Source organism: Aphanomyces invadans, assembly GCF_000520115.1.
Source record: "Aphanomyces invadans strain NJM9701 unplaced genomic scaffold supercont1.6, whole genome shotgun sequence".
In the NCBI taxonomy this organism is placed as follows: domain Eukaryota; phylum Oomycota; class Saprolegniomycetes; order Saprolegniales; family Verrucalvaceae; genus Aphanomyces; species Aphanomyces invadans.
This window is the reverse complement of record NW_008580151.1, coordinates 1,813,961-1,831,079: the sequence shown is the minus strand read 5'-3', so window position 1 is coordinate 1,831,079 and position 17,119 is coordinate 1,813,961. Positions and strand designations below refer to the sequence as shown.

At 57.0% G+C, this 17,119-nt stretch overlaps 6 protein-coding genes across 10 annotated transcripts; 3 read left to right on the top strand and 3 right to left on the bottom strand.

The window, feature by feature from the left end:
• The first annotated feature begins 43 nt into the window (after nt 1-43).
• On the top strand, nt 44-1,601 carry H310_04193. Of its 2 annotated transcripts, XM_008868420.1 has the most exons (4): nt 44-470; nt 531-788; nt 838-1,121; nt 1,188-1,601. In XM_008868420.1, the coding sequence occupies exons 1-4, from the start codon at nt 68-70 to the stop codon at nt 1,353-1,355; spliced, it is 1,113 nt and encodes a 370-aa protein (XP_008866642.1). In that variant the 5' UTR covers nt 44-67; the 3' UTR covers nt 1,356-1,601. The 2 variants fall into 2 exon arrangements, with proteins under 2 accessions (XP_008866642.1, XP_008866641.1); XM_008868419.1 differs by having other exon boundaries at nt 838-1,601.
• H310_04192 lies at nt 1,437-2,592 on the bottom strand. 2 transcript variants are annotated; one of them, XM_008868417.1, is made up of 3 exons: nt 2,223-2,592; nt 2,080-2,172; nt 1,437-2,028 (listed from the first exon to the last, which is right to left on the bottom strand). In XM_008868417.1, the coding sequence occupies exons 1-3, from the start codon at nt 2,579-2,581 to the stop codon at nt 1,542-1,544; spliced, it is 939 nt and encodes a 312-aa protein (XP_008866639.1). In that variant the 5' UTR covers nt 2,582-2,592; the 3' UTR covers nt 1,437-1,541. The 2 variants fall into 2 exon arrangements, with proteins under 2 accessions (XP_008866639.1, XP_008866640.1); XM_008868418.1 differs by having other exon boundaries at nt 1,437-2,172.
• A 584-nt stretch (nt 2,593-3,176) lies between these two features.
• On the bottom strand, nt 3,177-5,006 carry H310_04191 (hypothetical protein). The gene is made up of 10 exons (XM_008868416.1): nt 4,857-5,006; nt 4,752-4,811; nt 4,415-4,681; nt 4,302-4,358; nt 4,125-4,250; nt 4,011-4,076; nt 3,895-3,953; nt 3,663-3,850; nt 3,538-3,618; nt 3,177-3,473 (listed from the first exon to the last, which is right to left on the bottom strand). The coding sequence occupies exons 1-10, from the start codon at nt 4,959-4,961 to the stop codon at nt 3,454-3,456; spliced, it is 1,029 nt and encodes a 342-aa protein (XP_008866638.1). The 5' UTR covers nt 4,962-5,006; the 3' UTR covers nt 3,177-3,453.
• Nucleotides 5,007-5,046: 40 nt separating this feature from the next.
• H310_04190 (CMGC/CDKL protein kinase) lies at nt 5,047-7,504 on the top strand. 3 transcript variants are annotated; one of them, XM_008868413.1, is made up of 8 exons: nt 5,047-5,419; nt 5,470-5,515; nt 5,572-5,708; nt 5,756-5,864; nt 5,917-5,976; nt 6,019-6,106; nt 6,157-6,264; nt 6,316-7,504. In XM_008868413.1, exons 1-8 carry the CDS (start codon nt 5,348-5,350, stop codon nt 6,941-6,943), a joined length of 1,248 nt encoding a protein of 415 aa, XP_008866635.1. In that variant the 5' UTR covers nt 5,047-5,347; the 3' UTR covers nt 6,944-7,504. The 3 variants fall into 3 exon arrangements, with proteins under 3 accessions (XP_008866635.1, XP_008866637.1, XP_008866636.1); XM_008868415.1 differs by having other exon boundaries at nt 5,917-6,106; XM_008868414.1 differs by having other exon boundaries at nt 5,756-5,976.
• Nucleotides 7,505-8,062: 558 nt separating this feature from the next.
• On the top strand, nt 8,063-13,951 carry H310_04189 (hypothetical protein; the record flags this gene model as incomplete). The annotated part of the gene is made up of 1 exon (XM_008868412.1): nt 8,063-13,951. The coding sequence occupies one exon, from the start codon at nt 8,063-8,065 to the stop codon at nt 13,949-13,951; it is 5,889 nt and encodes a 1,962-aa protein (XP_008866634.1).
• Nucleotides 13,717-16,399, bottom strand: H310_04188 (hypothetical protein). The gene is made up of 5 exons (XM_008868411.1): nt 15,750-16,399; nt 15,428-15,699; nt 15,290-15,374; nt 14,932-15,240; nt 13,717-14,876 (listed from the first exon to the last, which is right to left on the bottom strand). Exons 1-5 carry the CDS (start codon nt 16,380-16,382, stop codon nt 14,355-14,357), a joined length of 1,821 nt encoding a protein of 606 aa, XP_008866633.1. The 5' UTR covers nt 16,383-16,399; the 3' UTR covers nt 13,717-14,354.
• Nucleotides 16,400-17,119: the final 720 nt, after the last annotated feature.

Sequence of the window (17,119 nt, the reverse complement as noted above, 5' to 3'; positions counted from 1 at the left end):
CTCGTCCGGATACGTGGATCTCACGTTTCCGGACAACTCGAAACGACGATCCTCTACACCGATCGCCATGGGCAATGCGATCAAGCTGAACGGGAACACGTACAGCATACGCGGGAAGCTCGGGACGGGAGGATTCTCGGAGGTGTACTTGGTGGAAGGCAGACTGTGTCCGAATGCACATCTTCCATCGGATCGGACAGAGCACGACGAAAACAATGACTCGCTGTATGCTCTCAAAGTCATGCAGTGTGACGACGATGACCAGCTCCGTCGAGCACTCATGGAAGTTCAGGTGCATCGCCGCCTCAAACACCCAAATGTTGTGCCGCTCGTCGAGTCAGAGATTCGAATGAAGGTGACACGGCATCACTCGGCTGTGCAAAATGCGCTGTCGAAAACCAAAGAAGTCCTCCTGCTATTTCCGGTCTACTCGATGGGATCTCTGCAACAACTCCTCAACAAAGCCGAACGTACGATCTCGATACTACGGCTGCGTTCGCATCACTGGATGACACCGACTACCTCCATAGACATGCCCCTCTTTGACGAACCTGCGTGCCTCCATATCTTCCTTGGTATTGCCCGAGGCGTTCGCGAAATCCACGCGCTCGGGCTCGCGCACCGCGACATCAAGCCCGGCAATGTCCTCCTTAGCGACACGTATGCACCTGTCGTGATGGACTTGGGGTCGACCGCTCCGCTCTACGTCTCCATCAACAACCATCGTGACGCTACTGTCCTCGTCGAAGAAGCGGCTCAGTTCTCGAGCGCTCCATACCGGGCACCAGGTATGTGTTTGTCGCTCGAGTCGATTCTTGACATGGATATATCGATCAGAGCTTTGGGACGACTCGTTCCGCGGCACGGTGAGCGGCAAGGCAGACGTTTGGTCCCTCGGGTGCATACTCTACGCTCTCGTCTTTGGCCCGTTCGGTCCATTTGAGTCGCCCCACGACGGTGTCCAGCGCTTGGCGATCCTAAACGGCACAGTGAAATTCCCGTCCCATGTCTCCTCCGACGGAGGCGTGTCCGTGGCGTACGTGGCGCTCATTCAGCGACTGCTTCAAGTAAATGTCGACAACCGGCCGACCTTGGACGACGTGATTACAGCTACTGAAAAGGTATATTGACAAAGAGCATGCGATGGAACTTATTCCCACGTTTCTTTCGGGGGGAATCGTATGCAGCTCCTCGAGAGTATTACCTGCCCGGACAACGACTTCGTCGGCGTCGTCGGCAAGGGCTTTTCGTCCGATCCAGATTCCGTCGCGTCGTCCACAGGACAAAGGAAGACCCAAGCAAGGGACCTCGCGTATAAAGGACGATCCATTCTAAACACCGCGCTAGCATTGTGACCGGTGCAGCCAACGTGAATGCGATCGACTGTGATCTCCACGGATTGCTTCGTAGTGGATCCACAGCTGCGGCAGCAACGGTGCAGGCGTTCGAGTGCAGCGCGACGAGCGTCCGACACACTCCACCTGTGACCAACTTCGAATTCGTCGCGCAAATGCAGTGAAAAGTGACAGGGATTCCATCGATTAGTGGACAGGTGACACTGGCGTGACCAGACGGAAGGAATACACGTGACAGTTTGTGCCCGGGCCGAGTTGATCGGGGGCGTAGAATTGGCGCAGCGTCGCTTGGAGGTCAGCTACGGCGGGAAGGCCTTCGCCTTGGGCGTGTGCGGCTGTCAGATCTTCAACGCTGACGTGGTCGATGGCTGTAATGACGAGGAATGCAAACGGTGTCGACGCATTGTCCGTGACGGCGACGACGGTCGAGAAAGGGTAAATCGACGCCAGGTGGGACTTGGAATCGCCAAGTACATCGCATTCCAGGCGAATCGTGAGCGTTTTCGTTTGATGGATGCAGATGGGGTCAACGAAAGACGAGTGGAAGTGCAGATGCGGCAGGGTCAGTGGCGCGAGCTCGGTCATGGGGACATGAGCATGGGAGAGCACTCTGTGAAACATGTCCAGGACTTCACGGAAGTGGGGATTTGGGTCCACCCACGGCCGACTCAACCTAAACCAACCATGAATTGGCGAGTGTGGTCGCCCGAACGGTTGCACGAACCGGATGACATTCAACGCGTCGTTGGCATCGACAGAGTCCCTCGCCATGAGGTACGCCGCCACAGCAGACGCAGATCGCGACACACCAGCCAGGCTATTGAAGAACGTAAATCTGATGGACAGAATGCGCACGGTTTGCCATACCAATGCACGAGAACGTTGCCATCTTCTTCTCTGGCTAAGAACTCGTTGATGCAGTTTACAAGAAACGGAAGGTGGATGAAGAGCGGCGATTCCAAGTCATCTTCGAGATCCACTCGCACATGATGATGGACGTGGTCGATGGGCAGGTTCGTCTTGTTGTCCTTGCTCAAAAGCGACAGCAACATCGTGATGTTCTTGGCTTTGAGCGCAGACACGTTCGTCGCGGCGTCAATGGAGCCCAAGTAGACGCGCCCAGAGATATGCATTGGCATATCGTCCGCCGCCTCCTCGACCTCCTCGTACTCGTCGTCATGCTCTCCGTCGAACTCGTCCTGGAACACAGCCCCGTTGTCGGCCATTGCGCCCGAGAAACAGTATCCGAAATCCGGATAATACAGTCCGCATGACATTTACAGGAGCCTCATGGCGGCAATGAAGAGCGGCCTCCCTTGCGTGCCTCGAGATATGTTTCACTTCCATGGTATGTTGTCTTGCTAATCAGCACTGGGTCGCCAATGTCGCGTGGACTTCGACGAATGATGGGGAGGTACTCGGATGGAACGTAGGTAGTGTGGCGTCCTAGTTCGCCAGGCTCAGCAAGGCGTGACGGCAGTTGGGGGATGTCGGATCGCCGAACGCTTGGAGTTGGTGGAGGAAGCGCGAAGAGTTCCCCCGTGGAATGATCGTTGGCAGTGCTTGCTCGGTCGCTACCTACCAGTATCTGTGCTCTGCAGTGTGGACGCATATAATGTCACACTGTGTGCTGCCTTGCGAGTGTAGAGTGACCAGCTAGCAGTTCCAAAACGAAGCTTCAAGAACTTCTTCGAGCGTTGCACTCATCCCGACGAATGCAGCGGACTCGAGGCAACACCAACGACATGCTTCCAAGCGATGCAAAATGACCAGGGCAAGGACTCTTCCACGGCACATGCCCCGGGACGAACGAGGGAAAGCGAGTGATATATCCACTACTGTCTTTTCATCGGAGACTGGTCGACACCCTCAGAGGCATCCACGACGATTCAGTTGTCTTCGATACACACGGGCATCACTTTTGAATACTTGCATACGACCTGCGACCAGTCGCCTCCTTCTTCACGCACCTCTCTGAACCCTCCGGTCATGCGGGGGGCGGTAGTAAAAAACCCAACTCCATTACAACGTTGCTTTGACAAAGACTGACCCCCCTTGGCCACCGCATGCACCTGCTCGCTCTATATGTTTCTTGAATCTATGCATGGGCAGGAGCGTCTACAAAGCACGGAACGCAGACGAGGTCATGACCACAACGCGATCGACGTCGACGAGTTCGTACCACTCGGTTCTTCCGCCGCGAGCTCCAGCGAGCCCAGTGTGCGGATCAGCAGCGCCTTTTCTTCGACAAACTGCGCGTCCGCTACCCGACCAACGTGACGCGATCGATCATTTGCGGCGGCGCACCTTTTTCGTTTTGGAATTTCTCCAAGTACGCGACGAGCTTGTCCTTGTTGTTGAGCAGAATCTGGGTCACTTCGTTTGGCTTTTTAGGGTTCGCCACAAACACTTTGAACACGTGGAACGCTTCAAATTGGATGTTGGCGCTCGTGTCGCGGAGGAGGTTCATCATGATCTTGAGGTTGTCGCGCTTGCTGGTCACGGGTCAGCCCATGCGACACATCGACATCGGACGCACCAGATATATCGCATCATGATCTCAAAGTTGGATCGGTCGAGGAGAATCTCGCCGAGGAGCTACGTCGGCAACCACGGCGGGCGTCAACGCACCCGTTGTCGACGGGGGGGGAATACCTTGAGCGACTGGCGGCGCGTCACGTAATTCTCCGACGACAGCAGCCGGTTGTACTTTTCAAATGCCTGCAGCCGCACAAATCAGCCAACGACGACGACATGAAGCATGTCGACCTGGTCAAAGTGGGTGTCCAAGAAGACCGAGACAAGACTCTTGTGCCGCGTCAGAAGATCCTTGAATGTGGCGAACGCGTCGGACCCCACGTCAAAGTTGGGCAAGTGGACGTAGATGTCAAAGAACTGGCCCGACAGGCAACGCGTGAGGCCGCCGCATTGTCATGGGCATGGTACCTTCCAGAGATCGTCCGAGTAGAGGACTTGCCGCGCCAACGATTCATGTCGAATGGACTGAATGATTGCATGAGCATGGCACGTATCGAAGGAATAGGAGAGAGAGAAGGTACCTCGCGCAACATCGTGCCGCAGTTGAGCGCTATGTCAGCGTTTTCGTACCCCCGCACGAGTGCCGACATGATCTGGGGCTGGCGCTCGATGTATGCAACGAAGCCGCTCAAGTCCCGTCGAATAAAGTTGTTGTATATCTGTGCGACGTGCTTGCGCGCTTCAAACGGGAGGTCGGCCAGGTTGAGTACGAGGCGCGGCAGCGTGTTGTCGGCAATCAGGAGCGACGCTAACTGCGCACACTTTTGAGGGCTCGACTCTTCTTGACCCTGCCCCATATCTTGTTAGGCGCACACGCCACACCCTCCACGTGGACCGCACAATCGATCGGTCACCTACCACTTCGCCGTATAGCATGACCTTGATTTGGTATAGTCGCTTGGTCACGATGTCGACGACCTACGGCACACCCCATGACACGAGACCAAGCGTGGCCGCACAAACCTTGCCATTCTTGTCGGGCTTGACGGGAGCGGTCGGGTTCTCGATGGCTTCCCGCAGGTGCTTGGCCAGTTTCTCCGGGTTCTTCTTGGGCTTGAAGAGGTCCATCGCGATGTGGCGGCGTCAAACGAAATCGCACTTAATCGAGCACGCGCGTCACCAAAGCGAGTTAGGCAGTCCCTCTAACGTTCGATTTTGGACATAGAAGCGAAGAGATACAAATTAGGTACGCACTTCTCTATTAAGTGCGAAATGTCGATCTTGCGCAGCCTTCTCGTTGCCCGGTGGGAGGGATGTGCGCCGCAGGTCGACGACGTCTGCAAAGCCGATCGATGGAGGACCCAACAAACAGCACAACGCCATCTTCTGGATGCTAGTGGACAGCGCAAGAGAGAAACTGTGGGTAGAGTCACTGACCCGTTGACATCGCCGGATGTTGAAACTGCACGAAACGTCCCCCGCGTCTCCATTTGGTGGATGGCTTGGTCAGAACGATGGAGCGGTACGCCGTGGAGAAGGTGATTGGGGAAGGCACGTATGGCATCGTGTACAAAGCGATTGAAAAGGTGCGTCCGTCCGCCACACGGGTTCGATGGATCACACGTGGCTGTGGTAGTCCACCAAAGACGCCGTCGCAATCAAAAAGTTCAAGTTCCTCACAGGTGCTGACCTCCGTTCCTTTCGTCGAGTTGAATCTGTAGCGCATGGCGTGGCATAGACGACCTTCTCTCGAAGCGGGAATTGCAAGCGTGCTCGATGTTGAACCATCCCAACATCGTAGCGTTTCGATATAGCTTTCGTGGGGATGGGTGCCTCCATCTCGTGTTTGACTACGCGCCATCAACGCTGTCCAAGGTATCGCCCGCATGATGGATCGATGGACCGAGCTCACTGGGCAACAGGTCATCGCCAAGTCGAAAAACGGGATGCGGCTCGCCCATGTTCGGTCGATTGCGTTTCAGCTGTGCAAGGCCATCCACTGCTGCCACGAAAACAAAATCATCCATCGAGGTGCAGTCTCCACACTCGCAAACGAGATCGGGACGTTCGTTGGCGCAACTAGACATAAAGCCCGACAATATCTTGCTCGACGACATGGGCCATGTCAAGCTGTGCGACTTTGGTACGATGTACTTGGCGCGGCCATGGCATTATGTGCCCTCAGGCGTGGCCCGGACCATTCAATTCGACGGCGAAGCGCTATCCGACTACGTCGCCACGCGGTGGTACAGGCCGCCGGAACAGGAACTCCGGTGCGGCATGCTTCGCGACTGCGGCGCCTCACCATGCCATTGGTGTGCAGGCTGACCAACTACTCGTACAGTGCCGACATGTGGAGTGTCGGGTGTGTTGTGTGCGAAATGCTCTTGGGGCGGCCGCTCTTCAACGGAGAAAACCAGCTCGATCAAATGTAAGATGTGGATCGACTGCTTGCGTTGGAATCGACGCACGACCGACGTAGCAAACTCATCCAGGACGTGCTCGGGCCGCTGCCGCCGTCGCTGTTGTCGAGGCTGCCCAAAGGCGTCGCGCTCGGCACCAAGGCAACGCTATCCCCGACGACGTCGCTTTCCCAAGTTCTGGCCAACTCGTGTCCCCCCGAAGCGATCGACTTCGTCATGCGGACAGTCGCGCTGGATGCCCGAAAGCGCATGACCGCGGCCGAGTGCTTGGAACACTCGTTCTTTACAAAGCTCCGGGAGGCCGACGTCGTCGAGCAGCGAAGTCGACGGCGTCGATCCACGATGGACAAAGACGACATCGAAGAAGACATCGCGGACGGCGGCAGCCACAAGCACGCTGCGTCCGACGACGATGGCGACGACCTGGACGCGTCCGGGCCGACCTTGGGCGACGTGAGGATTGACGAGAGCATGTCGCTCGTGGCCATAGCAAAAGTTCCCAAGCCCGGCGCTCCTCCAGCGTGTCGAGCCAAAGGATGCAAGGACGATGACATCCAGGAAATCATCGAAGGCGACGACAACAACGCGACCAGGAGGCGAATGTCGACGCACGAAACCAACGCCACTGCTGACCATATCGCGTACGACGACGACTTTGAGGACTACGAGAGTGACTGCAAGAGATAAGTTGACTTACTTGCAACGCTGCCAAAGTCAACGGGCTCTGCGATGACTGGGGACGTTGTCGCTGGTGAATCCGGCATCGCCGAGTTGTCGACATGGCGATTTGCACTCGACCGCAACCGATGCATGTTGACGCAGCCTCTCGTGGCGGATAGACTTGGTCTCTCGGGTGGGTCAGCAGCACACTCTCAACCTGCCGCGATGTTTGCCCATCGTATCTATGTTGCTTGTTGGTTGGGCTTCCACACTCGCTGCGATGGTGCACTTCCCGGAGGCTGCGGCCACGTTGCTCGTTCGGAGCGTTATTGTCGTGGAAGTCGTCAAAGCGTGCCCAAGTGTCGTCGCAACCTTTCTGCAGAGTGCCTTGGCTTGCGTCGTCGGTGGATGCGTTGCACGAAATTCAAATCCGACGGTCGCTGGCTGCTTTCGTTGCGTCCCCACACCTCTCTGCCTTCTCCCCACGCCAAGATCCTTGAACAGGATCGATGATCTCCATCCTTTGACCGTCCGCTCATGGCAATTTCGTCCAAGTCGCGATCGCACACACAATTCGCTGATTGTCCACTGTCGATGTAGTCACATGAGCGTACGGACTACCGACAGCTCCGATGTAGCTTGTCGAGTCGTTGGGCATGCGATTGCCGTTGCTGGATGACGACGACTCGCCTCAACGCAACCCTCTCATGTTCTATCCTGGTGTCGTTGTGGACGACGATGGCGATTCCATCGTCGCTGTGCAGTGGCACGCAACACTATGGACGAAGGAACAATCTTCCATCGGTTCCTGCATTCAAGATGCAGCCCATCGGCGGCGAACGCTTTCGAGCAACTTGTTGGCATGCCGTGGACATGGTGTGTGTGTTTGGTCTTAGCTGAGATGTAGCGGAGCTCGATGCCAGGGCGGACTCCCCTCGGTGGCAATGGATCGATCTTCGCCTCACCTGCCGTGCCATGCAGCTCGTTAACGCAACCGTCCCCGGGGTGAATACGACCGGCATTGACGTGCTGGGACGTGGCGTTGATATGGGACTGGCCTGTCCATGTCGATTCCCCCGTTAGAGCCGAGTTCTGGCAGTTGCGGCACATGGAGTGCACGTTGCCATACTCGAAAGCGACGACTCGATGACGCGTCTCCGAGGGGTGGCGTGCAGCTACGAAACTCTTCCATGCTACCACATCCTGAGCTTGCTCGCGCCCAACGAGGACGGCATCGCCATCTTCCACCCGACGCTCGTCGAACACGAAGTGTATCGGGTGCTGCGCGCCATGCATGTCCTTCCCCACGCGAACTCGCACGAGGCGACAGCGACGTCGCAGGCAAACTTGGTTGGTCAGCACGTGAACGAAGGAGCGCTGGCACAAGCCAAGTCGATGGAAGTGATGGCGTATTTTGGCAAGCAGGCGGCTGTCCAGCGCCAGTTGACGCTCGATGGATGGTGGGACAAGACTTTGTCCAAGCACATTCAGAGCGACGAGGAAGGCGTGTACGCCATGCTTCAAGGCGCGGGGGGTGGCGTGCGGGTCGTTCTGTTTGCGTGGCTCACGGACGAGTCGTTTGGGCCCATGCTCTTGCGCGAACGCGCGACGTACGTGCTGCGATTCTTGACGACGTTGACGTCGAACGTGGTGGGCTGTATGACGGAGGCGGACGTGAGCCAGGCGAAGGACGCGTTGAGTGCCGGTGACGTAGGCAGCCTGAGCTCGGCGACGAAGAAGTATTCGGTGTCGTTTTCCATTCAATCGGCACAGGTGGTGGACGAGAAGGTTGAGTGTCATCCGCGTTATGTGAACAAGTTGGGGGTGCCGTACCAAGGGGCCGCGCTCGTCCCCAGCCAAGGGGGAGTGTACATGGTGACGGTGGCGACGGATGCGAGTGTGACGACGAAACAACGACATGACCGATTCCAAAACCCCGACGCATTTGGCTCGTGGTTGCTGAGCTGTCTGCAGTCGCATGTCGTGTCGTTTGAGCGCCCCATACCCCGTCCATGGATGGCGTGTGCGCTGAAACAAAGTGGCCGCTTGCCTGTCCAAGAACTGGACGCTATCACGCCCGATTCGATCTTGGAAGCAATTGCCTTGGAATCCGTGGCATCTGTCCAGACGTTGCTGGAGGAATTGCAGAAACGCTGTACTGACAATGCCGCCATTGTGTTCCAAGTGAATCTCCAAAGTACCGCGCAACAAGTGGCTGCGAACGATGCGCTGTCGAAGGACCTGAAGCTGCTGAAAGGTTGGTACTTGTCGCTTGGTCGGTATCCTCAGCCGAATTTGCTCAACTACGAAAACCGAGTCGACGACTATGTCAACATGGCATTTGGAAACGTGCTGCATCAAAGCCAGGGGAAAGCGCGCGGCGGCATGCTATCCACAATGTTTAGCTACTATTTTGCATGGTCGCCACGCATACGTTTCCCGTACGACGGGAACGATGCGGACGTTTGGCGCGCGCTGGAAGAGGCGCGCAGTATCGCCATGACGCGGCATCAAGAGTGGTGCCGCCTGCTGTATACAGCGACGAACGACCGCGGCCTCATTCAGTACCTCGTGGAGGGATTCAAAGCCGAGAAGTTGAAGACGCGGACGATTGCCGACGAAGTCAAGCGGTACAAGGGCGAGACCATTCACGACGCGTTTACAACCATGGTGGGGGCATCGAATTCACAGCGACCGAGTCGACTCGAGCTGACGGTGCGACACCAGAACAACGACACGATTTCGTATGTGGAGCAGTGTGTCCAAGAAAAGGCGGAGATTGTGCGCGTGTTTGACATTGCAGAGGGCGCTCCTCAGCCCAAAGGGACGATGGCGCTGCCAGTCCACTCGAAAGTGGTGTTGGTTAGCCGTGTCGAAGACGTCACGGTGGTGGTGTACACGCATCCCAACCACGACACGGTGGAAACCCATGTGGTCGCGTACAAGAAGGCGGCGTTTGCGAAGCCGGTGCTCTGCCGCGTCTTCCCCAACGAAGCGCTGCTCTGCGACTTCGACCCGACCCACCGCAACTTGGTGGTGCTGCATTGCGAGTCGAAGGTCGACGTGTACGCGTTCAACGAGTCGTACAAGGTGTTGGAGTCGGTGGCGGCGTTTGATTTGGTCGTGCTGCGGCTGGCGAAACCATTTCTTCGGTTGATTGCATTTGGCGGCGACAACAATGGGGTGACGGTGGTGGACCACCGAGGGGCGCTCCAATCGTACTTTTTTCGGTCGCGGCAACTTTCCAAGTTGGAAAAAGACGTAGTCGTACCGGGCAACACGAAGGTGGTCAAGGTGCAAGGGGGGAGCGTCCTGTTGCTTCTTTCCCAAGCTAGTGGAGTTGATTTGGAGGAGGACATGGTGGACGTGCGAGTGCGCACCATCCTGACGGCGGACAATACGATGCTACCCGACACTGTTTTGAAGGTGCCGGCCGGCATGACGTGGTCAGAGTGCTCGGTGGAGTGTGTGGGGAACGTGCTCACTTGTTTGGATGGATCCATCGCCAAGGTACACATGTGGGAGCTGGACATTGTGACGGGCAAGACTGCATGGCAATTGCATGGCTCGTCGTCGGCCCGTGGCGAAGACAACGCCCTGGAAGGCCATCCGTTGTGGTCGCTCTTTCACTTGTTTGAGAAATTTCCCGTCCAAAGTGTAGCGTCGGCGGCGTCGCCCGAGTGTCAGTTGGTGTCGGGGCAGTTGCAACTTCATGTGGTGGGGCTCGCCAACCACCCCGCGATCGCCAACTTGCTGGCGACAGTGATGCATAAATTGCGCGGCCTGAACAAGGACTTAGCGCTGCTGGACCTGCCACGCGATCTGCAGTGTCATGGTACGAGCGCCGTGCCGTGGAACGGAAGCACCGTCGTTGTGTCCAAGTGGGTGCTGGAGCTGCTGGGCTTTGTGCCTGTCCAGATATGTCGGGCACGCGATAACCAGCTCGTGATACTGACGAATGGCCAGGACGAGGCGATGCAGCTGGCCACCGCCACGGAAGCCCACGAAGTGGCGAAATCGATTTGGTTTGGTCCTATATCGAGTGTTTTGCAGCGTTGGACGGGCCCGGTCGTCGTGCTGTCGTCGATGGGCAAGCAGTCGACGGGGAAGAGCTACTACCTGAACCACTTGACGGGGAGCTCGTTTGCGATCTCGGGGGCGCGGTGCACGGACGGCGTTTGGCTGACTGTCCGCTTGATGGGCGACTGCTTGCTGGTGGTGCTCGACTTCGAAGGGCTCGGGTCATTTGAGCGATCGGCGCAGGAAGACACGTTTTTGTCGGTGCTGAATGCGGCCGTGTCGCGGCTGACGGTATTTCGCATCGAGATGCGGTTTGACAAGGATATCGACACGATGTTTTCCAAGTTTCAGCAAGGCGTGTCGCTGCTCAAGGGCGACCCCCGTTTGTTTCGGGGCAAGCTCTACTTGAATGCGAAAGACGTGAACCCGAATGACCAAAATACTGTCATTTTCGAGTTTCAGTCGAAACTCGAAGCCATTCTCAACGAGAACCGCGCCGACAATTTCGTCACGACGATGTATGGAGGCAGCGTGGAGATTACGTGCTGCCCGCCGTTGGGCAACGTGGGGTATTACGAAGCATTGCGGGAGGGGTTGGAGCTGCTGGTGAAGGCGCGCGAGGCGGTGGCGTACTCTAGCGGGTGGGACTTTTACGACTGTCTGACGATGGCGCTGGCCAAGATCAGTCTGTTGGACTGGACGTGCATGGAGGACAATTTGAAGGAACGGTTGGCCATGGAAGTTCGTGGCCACGTCCGCATGGGGCTGCGGTACGGGAAGCTCGCGCACTGCAATTTGGTGGACGGCGAGCCGGCGGCGTATGTGGACAAGTGGATGACGCTCTGCTCAGACGCGGAAATGCTCGACGCGTTGCCGCCCGACGACTGCATGGATTTTCAAGTCGACTTGAACGAGAAGGTCGAGGACGTCATGGCCGAATCGAAGCCCATCTTCATGCACTTTTTCAAGCTTTTCCTGGAAGGCGTGGACGAACCGCGAAGCCACGTATCGGAGAAGCAATTTGATGCTGTGTGGACGTATTTGCTGTGGCGCCGCGAACGCCGCGTGCGTCTATGGGTGGCGAGCTTGCCGTCGGTCGGTCGCGAGGAAGTGGACGATTTGGACGCGTGCGCGGTCAAGTTCAAGCAGTTGCTTCGACGATGCCAGCACACATGCACGGAGTGCAAACTCGGGTGCTTTGAATGCTTTTTGCATGACGCGAGTGTCCGCCACGACTGCGGAACCGACCACAAGTGTAAGGGGAAATGCACGCACTGCGCCTCGCTAAACGAAGTGGTGGAATGCTCGTATGCGGCCGGGCACAGCGGCTATTGCAATTGTGGGATGAAGGCTCATACGTGCAATGAGAGATGCGTGTTGGCCGGCGCGTCCAACTGCGACCAAGTGTGCAGCCTCGAGGTTGGCCATGCGCAGCCTCATTCGTGCGGCGTGAAGCTGCACTGCTGTGGGGAGCCGTGTGCGGCGACAAACTGCCGCGGACAATGCACTTTGCCGTTTGAGATGGACCACGTTGTGCATTCGTGTGGCACGAGCCGATGCCAGCAGCGTTGTGTGATGCCCGATTGCGGCAACCTTTGCGCGGACCAAGACCACTTTCATGCGGACAATGCCAAGCACCTGTGTGGCCAAGCCCACCGCTGCACGTATGACTGTGCCGACGACGGCATTTGCGAGATTAAAGTGCACTTGGAAAAGGTGACGGAAACGTTTGCCGGTCAGCGAAGTTCGTTCGAGTTCAGCCGGCAAGAAATGAATGGGACGAAGCGCAAGTGCAGCGAAATGGTGGACGCGACGGCGACGGCCCACGAGAGCGGCCACGGATGCAACAGCGCCGTCCACTACTGCGACGTTCGGTGCCCGTGCTGCCAGTACTTCTGCGATAAAGCACACGGTCATCAAGGGCTGCATCGTACAAGTCACGGCAACATGAAGGATACGTACTTTGTGTCGGACTCGGAGGCCGTGGACGTTCAAGACCGCAAGTACACGGCTGGCGAGCAGGGCGTCGCTGAAATGTGTCCGTTCTTTTGTTCCAAGATGGGCCGCGGCCATGTCCACTTCATGCCGTGCAGACATACTGCCGCCACATGCGTGTACACTGCGACGGACGGTCGCCAGCACTGCAATTTGAAGCTAAAGCCGCACCCGGAACGCCCCATGGACGAAGTGCTCCATGAGACGTACTGGCAAACGTTGGGGTGGGAGGACCCGGTCTCGAGTGTGGCGGAGAAGGCGGCGTTCAAGCTGTGCCCGTACAAGTGTGATGCCCCAGACCACGCGGCCGATTCGCCGTCGTATTGTGTCTTGGATGCGTGGCACCCGGTGATGGACAAGCACGACGCACGCGGCCAGCAGCATGGCCACACGGTTGTCCAAGGGCACTTGTTTGCATGCAAGCACTTTTCGTCGCGCGGGCTGAGCCACCACGTTTTTGTGCTGGACGCGTCGGGGTCAATGGCTGGCGCGCCTTGGAACGCGCTTACGGACGCGGTCCACGGGTACCTCCAAGAGCAAGTGCGGAAGAAGGGGCTCGACTGTGGCGACGTGGTGTCGATTGTCACGTTTAGTTCGCATGGCGTGATTGTGTTTGAGGCGGCGGCCATTGCATCTGTCGTGAATGTTTCGATTCCCTTTCAAGGTAGGGGAACCGACTTTGACACGGGGTTGCGGTGCGCGATTGAAGTGCTGTCGCGCAACCACCACAATACATTTGCGCCCGTCCTGCTCTTCTTTTCGGACGGATATCCCAACACGACGGACAGCGGGGTCTACTTAGCCGACCACGTTGCCCACACATTTGAGCGCCATGGCCTCATGTCGTACTTGGTCGGGTTTGGAAGCATGAACTTTGTCTGTCTGGAGAAGCTCGCGGTTCGCCTCAAGGGCGCGTTCCATCATGCGATCTCTGACATTGACCTGCTCGAGACGTTCAAGGCCATTTCAGTGTCGGTGCACTTGAAGTCGGGACTGGTCGCCAAGGGAAACCAACTTTGAATGTGCTATTGAATGTAGTTGACTTGCCTGGAGCTGTGAGCATGTGAATTGGCTTGAAGCGCTTCTGCCACTGCTCTTTGCACTCGCCGTGTCCATCGACGCAACGGTGGCATCTCGAACCGCGCACACACCTTTCTCAACAGACTCTTCTCCGTCGACTGCGCCGGGCTCCGTGGACAGGACATTCTCGATACCTGACGGCCTTGTGCGCAATGGCATGTCGAAGCCCTGGTGCACAAACCTAGCAATCTCGTCGACAACGTCGTCGGGACCGCCGTCCTGTGCCTCGCAATTGGCGAAGTACGGTCGACGTGACTCGCCTTCGAAAGAGATCTCGTCATTCATGGATGTCCCAAGCCGGGATGCTTTGCAGGATAATGCGACAAGGTTTCCGTAGTAGAGCTTATCTGGATTGGATAAGGAACGGATGCGCCTCCGTGTTGAAGACAAACTCGTCCAGCGGAACGAACGACGGCGACGACTGGAGAAGGTAGTGGTACTTGAGCGTCTCGGCGAGGAAGAAGCTCTCCATTTTATCGTCGATGCGGACAGACGCTGCGTGGTTCACGTTAAAGACCGTGCCGTACCCGAACATGGACTTGGCATGGGTTTCAATCGCTTTGAAGATCTCCCACCCCCAGTCTTGGTAGATCGGATCCTTCGTCACGCGGTACAAGTACATGAGACTCTCGACCGTCTCGGGTCGCAGGCGATAGCGCGAGTCCGACATGGTGTAGCCAGGAAAGTGCACGATGTCTGGGGCTAGTCCCGTGGGCTGTCGGCTGTACATGGTGTAGCAAGTCTTCATGAGCTTCTTGGCCAGGTCCAGGTGCTGGATCACGCGAGCGGGGTCTTCGTCGCTCAGCGTACCAAGTGCCAGCATCCCTGGCACGAAGCACAGCAAGTGGTCTTGCTTTGGTAGGCCCTACACACCAATCTATCATCAACATGCGCTGCGATTGTGTTGAATCCAATCGTACTCTCATTCCTGGAATCATGAGTTCCTGCAAATAGTATGCGTCGTCCGGCTCAGAGTAGCGAAGGAGGTTTGTCTCGATGCCGCGGACGGCGTCGTTGTAGAGATCCCGCAAGTACTGATCCGATTCGCGCCGGCCGCTGTACAGCCACACCTTGAGCAAGTACTCGTAGAACGAGTCGCCGAGTGCCCCGATCGTGATGACCGTGTTGGACGTGGCAAACTTGCCAGCCCCCACGTCAAAATGCACGGGAAAGAGCCCCGTGTTCTCGTACGACCCTTCGCGCTGGACGATCTCGTAGAACGCATCGCCCTACCACACAAGTCAGCCCCTGGAGTCCTAGAGCTTCGTCCAGCTGCACCTTTTCGGCGTACGTGTGGTTGCCCGTGATGTCGGAGACCCGCCGAAGCTCGAGCTGCAGCGTCCCTATGTCGGCCAGCAGCCCCCTATCACAAGAAGTCAGGACGGGATCCGTTTGCGTCCTGCTGCTATGACTTGCCGGTATCCCGTCCATCCGTTCATGGACTTGGCCTGCGTGTACGCGTTGTATTGCGTGTAAAACACACCGTCGGCGAACGCGGGTAGCAACAAGTCGGCCAGCTCGACGGCGCGCGCCTTGAAGACGGGATCTTCCGACAGGTCGTACGCGCTCAGCAGCCCGCCCAGCTCTCGAATCGTGATCTCAAACACGCTGATCTTGTCTCCGTCTTTGCCCAAGTGGGTGAAATCGAGGCCCGTGGCGACCCAGTCGCGGGCTCGCTGGAATTCGTCCTACATATTGGCTTGGTCAGACGACCTACAGCCAGGATGCGAGTTCGCACCGTCATGCCAAAGATGTAGAGCGTGTCCAACGCGTCGACGAGGGTGACGCCCAAGTCCCCCCACACATCCTGCTTGCGGCTTCCGGACACGGGGCCGACTTCGTCAGCGCCGAACGCGTGGGTTTCGTATCCAGTCCAGGCGTGTTGCATGGCGCCGCGGATGGCATGCATGCGCTGTTTGTGCTTGCCGTCGATGCCGACGTCGGGGCGTGGAACAAAAGCCACGGAACGCACAGCGGATGAAGGGGAAGTCTTTCGACGTGGAGTGGGCTGCGTCGTGGGGGTGTTTGGAGGATCGGCCTCGTGCAGCTCCATCCAGTCGTCATGGTGGAATGGGGCGGTCGAATGCATCGTCGAGACATCGTCCTTGAATACGCCATCGGTCGGGCGTGGATTGTGCTCTGCTATGAGGATGTTGCTGTCGGCAGCGTCGGTCGAGTCGACTTGGGTCGCCACTGGTGTCTCGTCAACGTGGTGGTCGCGGAAGCGATGTGTGCTGACTTCGCCTGCTGAAGATGCGAGATCCCATTTCGGCTCGACACCCAGCCGCGTCACGATGTACACTTGAGCGACGACAAAGAGCGCAAAGCAAGTCACGAACAACGGAACGCGGGCTCGGCTCGACAGTGCCATTACCAATAGTCTCCAAGTTGTAACTGGTGAACCACGTGACCTTTCAACAATCTACGTATGTCCACATAGTTGCCTTATATGCACACCAAGTTTCCATGCAAGACATGTACAGCCTCAAGCACTTCGGAGGACATCGGCAAAAGTCCGGCCGACCGAGCGCTCGGATCGAGCCTGCCATGTCATCATACGAACTTTCTAGTTTCTTCGCCCTGAATAGCGGCAGGTAGACTGCTGTCAGGCCTTTCTGTAGTTGAGGTTTCCACATTGGCAACTTTACTGTACTGATGTGTGCAAATTCAAGGATCAGTGGACATTTTAGGGGTTTTCGGAGCGACGAGTGGTATTTCAAAGAAATCTAAACAATTCCCACTGTTGCGTCAGCGATTTTTGGAGTTCGACAAACAACGCTGACATTTCATCGACTTTGGGAACATTCAATCGACAAACACAATTGGTCAAAACAATAGCCAATGAATAATGTCCATTCATGACCATCTAAACGATTCTTGCCATTCATCGACTCGATTGTCGTCGCCCACGTCACTGATGTTTCCACCAACAAAGCGTGCCGCCAAAGTCAAGAGGGCCGTGACGGCTGAAAAGTCTGCCAAGACTGTGTGGACCGCCGACATGGTGTCGACGCTGTTGGATCGGCGTTGCGACGACTTCGCAGCAAGCTTTGAACTACATAGAAGCGCAGCTCAATTGTCAGTCGTGTGGGGAAAGATCGCTTTGGC

What these genes read in the sequence shown, in the direction of transcription:
- H310_04190 (XM_008868415.1), top strand. Translation starts at nt 5,348, where the DNA reads ATGGAGCGGTACGCCGTGGAGAAGGTGATTGGGGAAGGCACGTATGGC. An exon ending in TGTACAAAGCGATTGAAAAG is followed by an intron (nt 5,420 to 5,469) that starts GTGCGTCCGTCC and finishes TGGCTGTGGTAG; the next exon opens with TCCACCAAAGACGCCGTCGC. An exon ending in CCGCCGGAACAGGAACTCCG is followed by an intron (nt 6,107 to 6,156) that starts GTGCGGCATGCT and finishes ATTGGTGTGCAG; the next exon opens with GCTGACCAACTACTCGTACA.
- H310_04191 (XM_008868416.1), bottom strand. Translation starts at nt 4,961, where the DNA reads ATGGACCTCTTCAAGCCCAAGAAGAACCCGGAGAAACTGGCCAAGCAC. An exon ending in GAAATTCCAAAACGAAAAAG is followed by an intron (nt 3,619 to 3,662) that starts GTGCGCCGCCGC and finishes TTGGTCGGGTAG; the next exon opens with CGGACGCGCAGTTTGTCGAA. An exon ending in CGCGGCGGAAGAACCGAGTG is followed by an intron (nt 3,474 to 3,537) that starts GTACGAACTCGT and finishes CGTGCTTTGTAG; the next exon opens with ACGCTCCTGCCCATGCATAG.
- H310_04188 (XM_008868411.1), bottom strand. Translation starts at nt 16,382, where the DNA reads ATGGCACTGTCGAGCCGAGCCCGCGTTCCGTTGTTCGTGACTTGCTTT. An exon ending in AACGGATGGACGGGATACCG is followed by an intron (nt 15,375 to 15,427) that starts GCAAGTCATAGC and finishes TTCTTGTGATAG; the next exon opens with GGGGCTGCTGGCCGACATAG. An exon ending in TCATGATTCCAGGAATGAGA is followed by an intron (nt 14,877 to 14,931) that starts GTACGATTGGAT and finishes ATTGGTGTGTAG; the next exon opens with GGCCTACCAAAGCAAGACCA.
- H310_04193 (XM_008868420.1), top strand. Translation starts at nt 68, where the DNA reads ATGGGCAATGCGATCAAGCTGAACGGGAACACGTACAGCATACGCGGG. An exon ending in ACTCCTCAACAAAGCCGAAC is followed by an intron (nt 471 to 530) that starts GTACGATCTCGA and finishes CTACCTCCATAG; the next exon opens with ACATGCCCCTCTTTGACGAA. An exon ending in CGCTCCATACCGGGCACCAG is followed by an intron (nt 789 to 837) that starts GTATGTGTTTGT and finishes TATATCGATCAG; the next exon opens with AGCTTTGGGACGACTCGTTC.
- H310_04192 (XM_008868418.1), bottom strand. Translation starts at nt 2,581, where the DNA reads ATGGCCGACAACGGGGCTGTGTTCCAGGACGAGTTCGACGGAGAGCAT. An exon ending in GGCAACGTTCTCGTGCATTG is followed by an intron (nt 2,173 to 2,222) that starts GTATGGCAAACC and finishes GTTCTTCAATAG; the next exon opens with CCTGGCTGGTGTGTCGCGAT.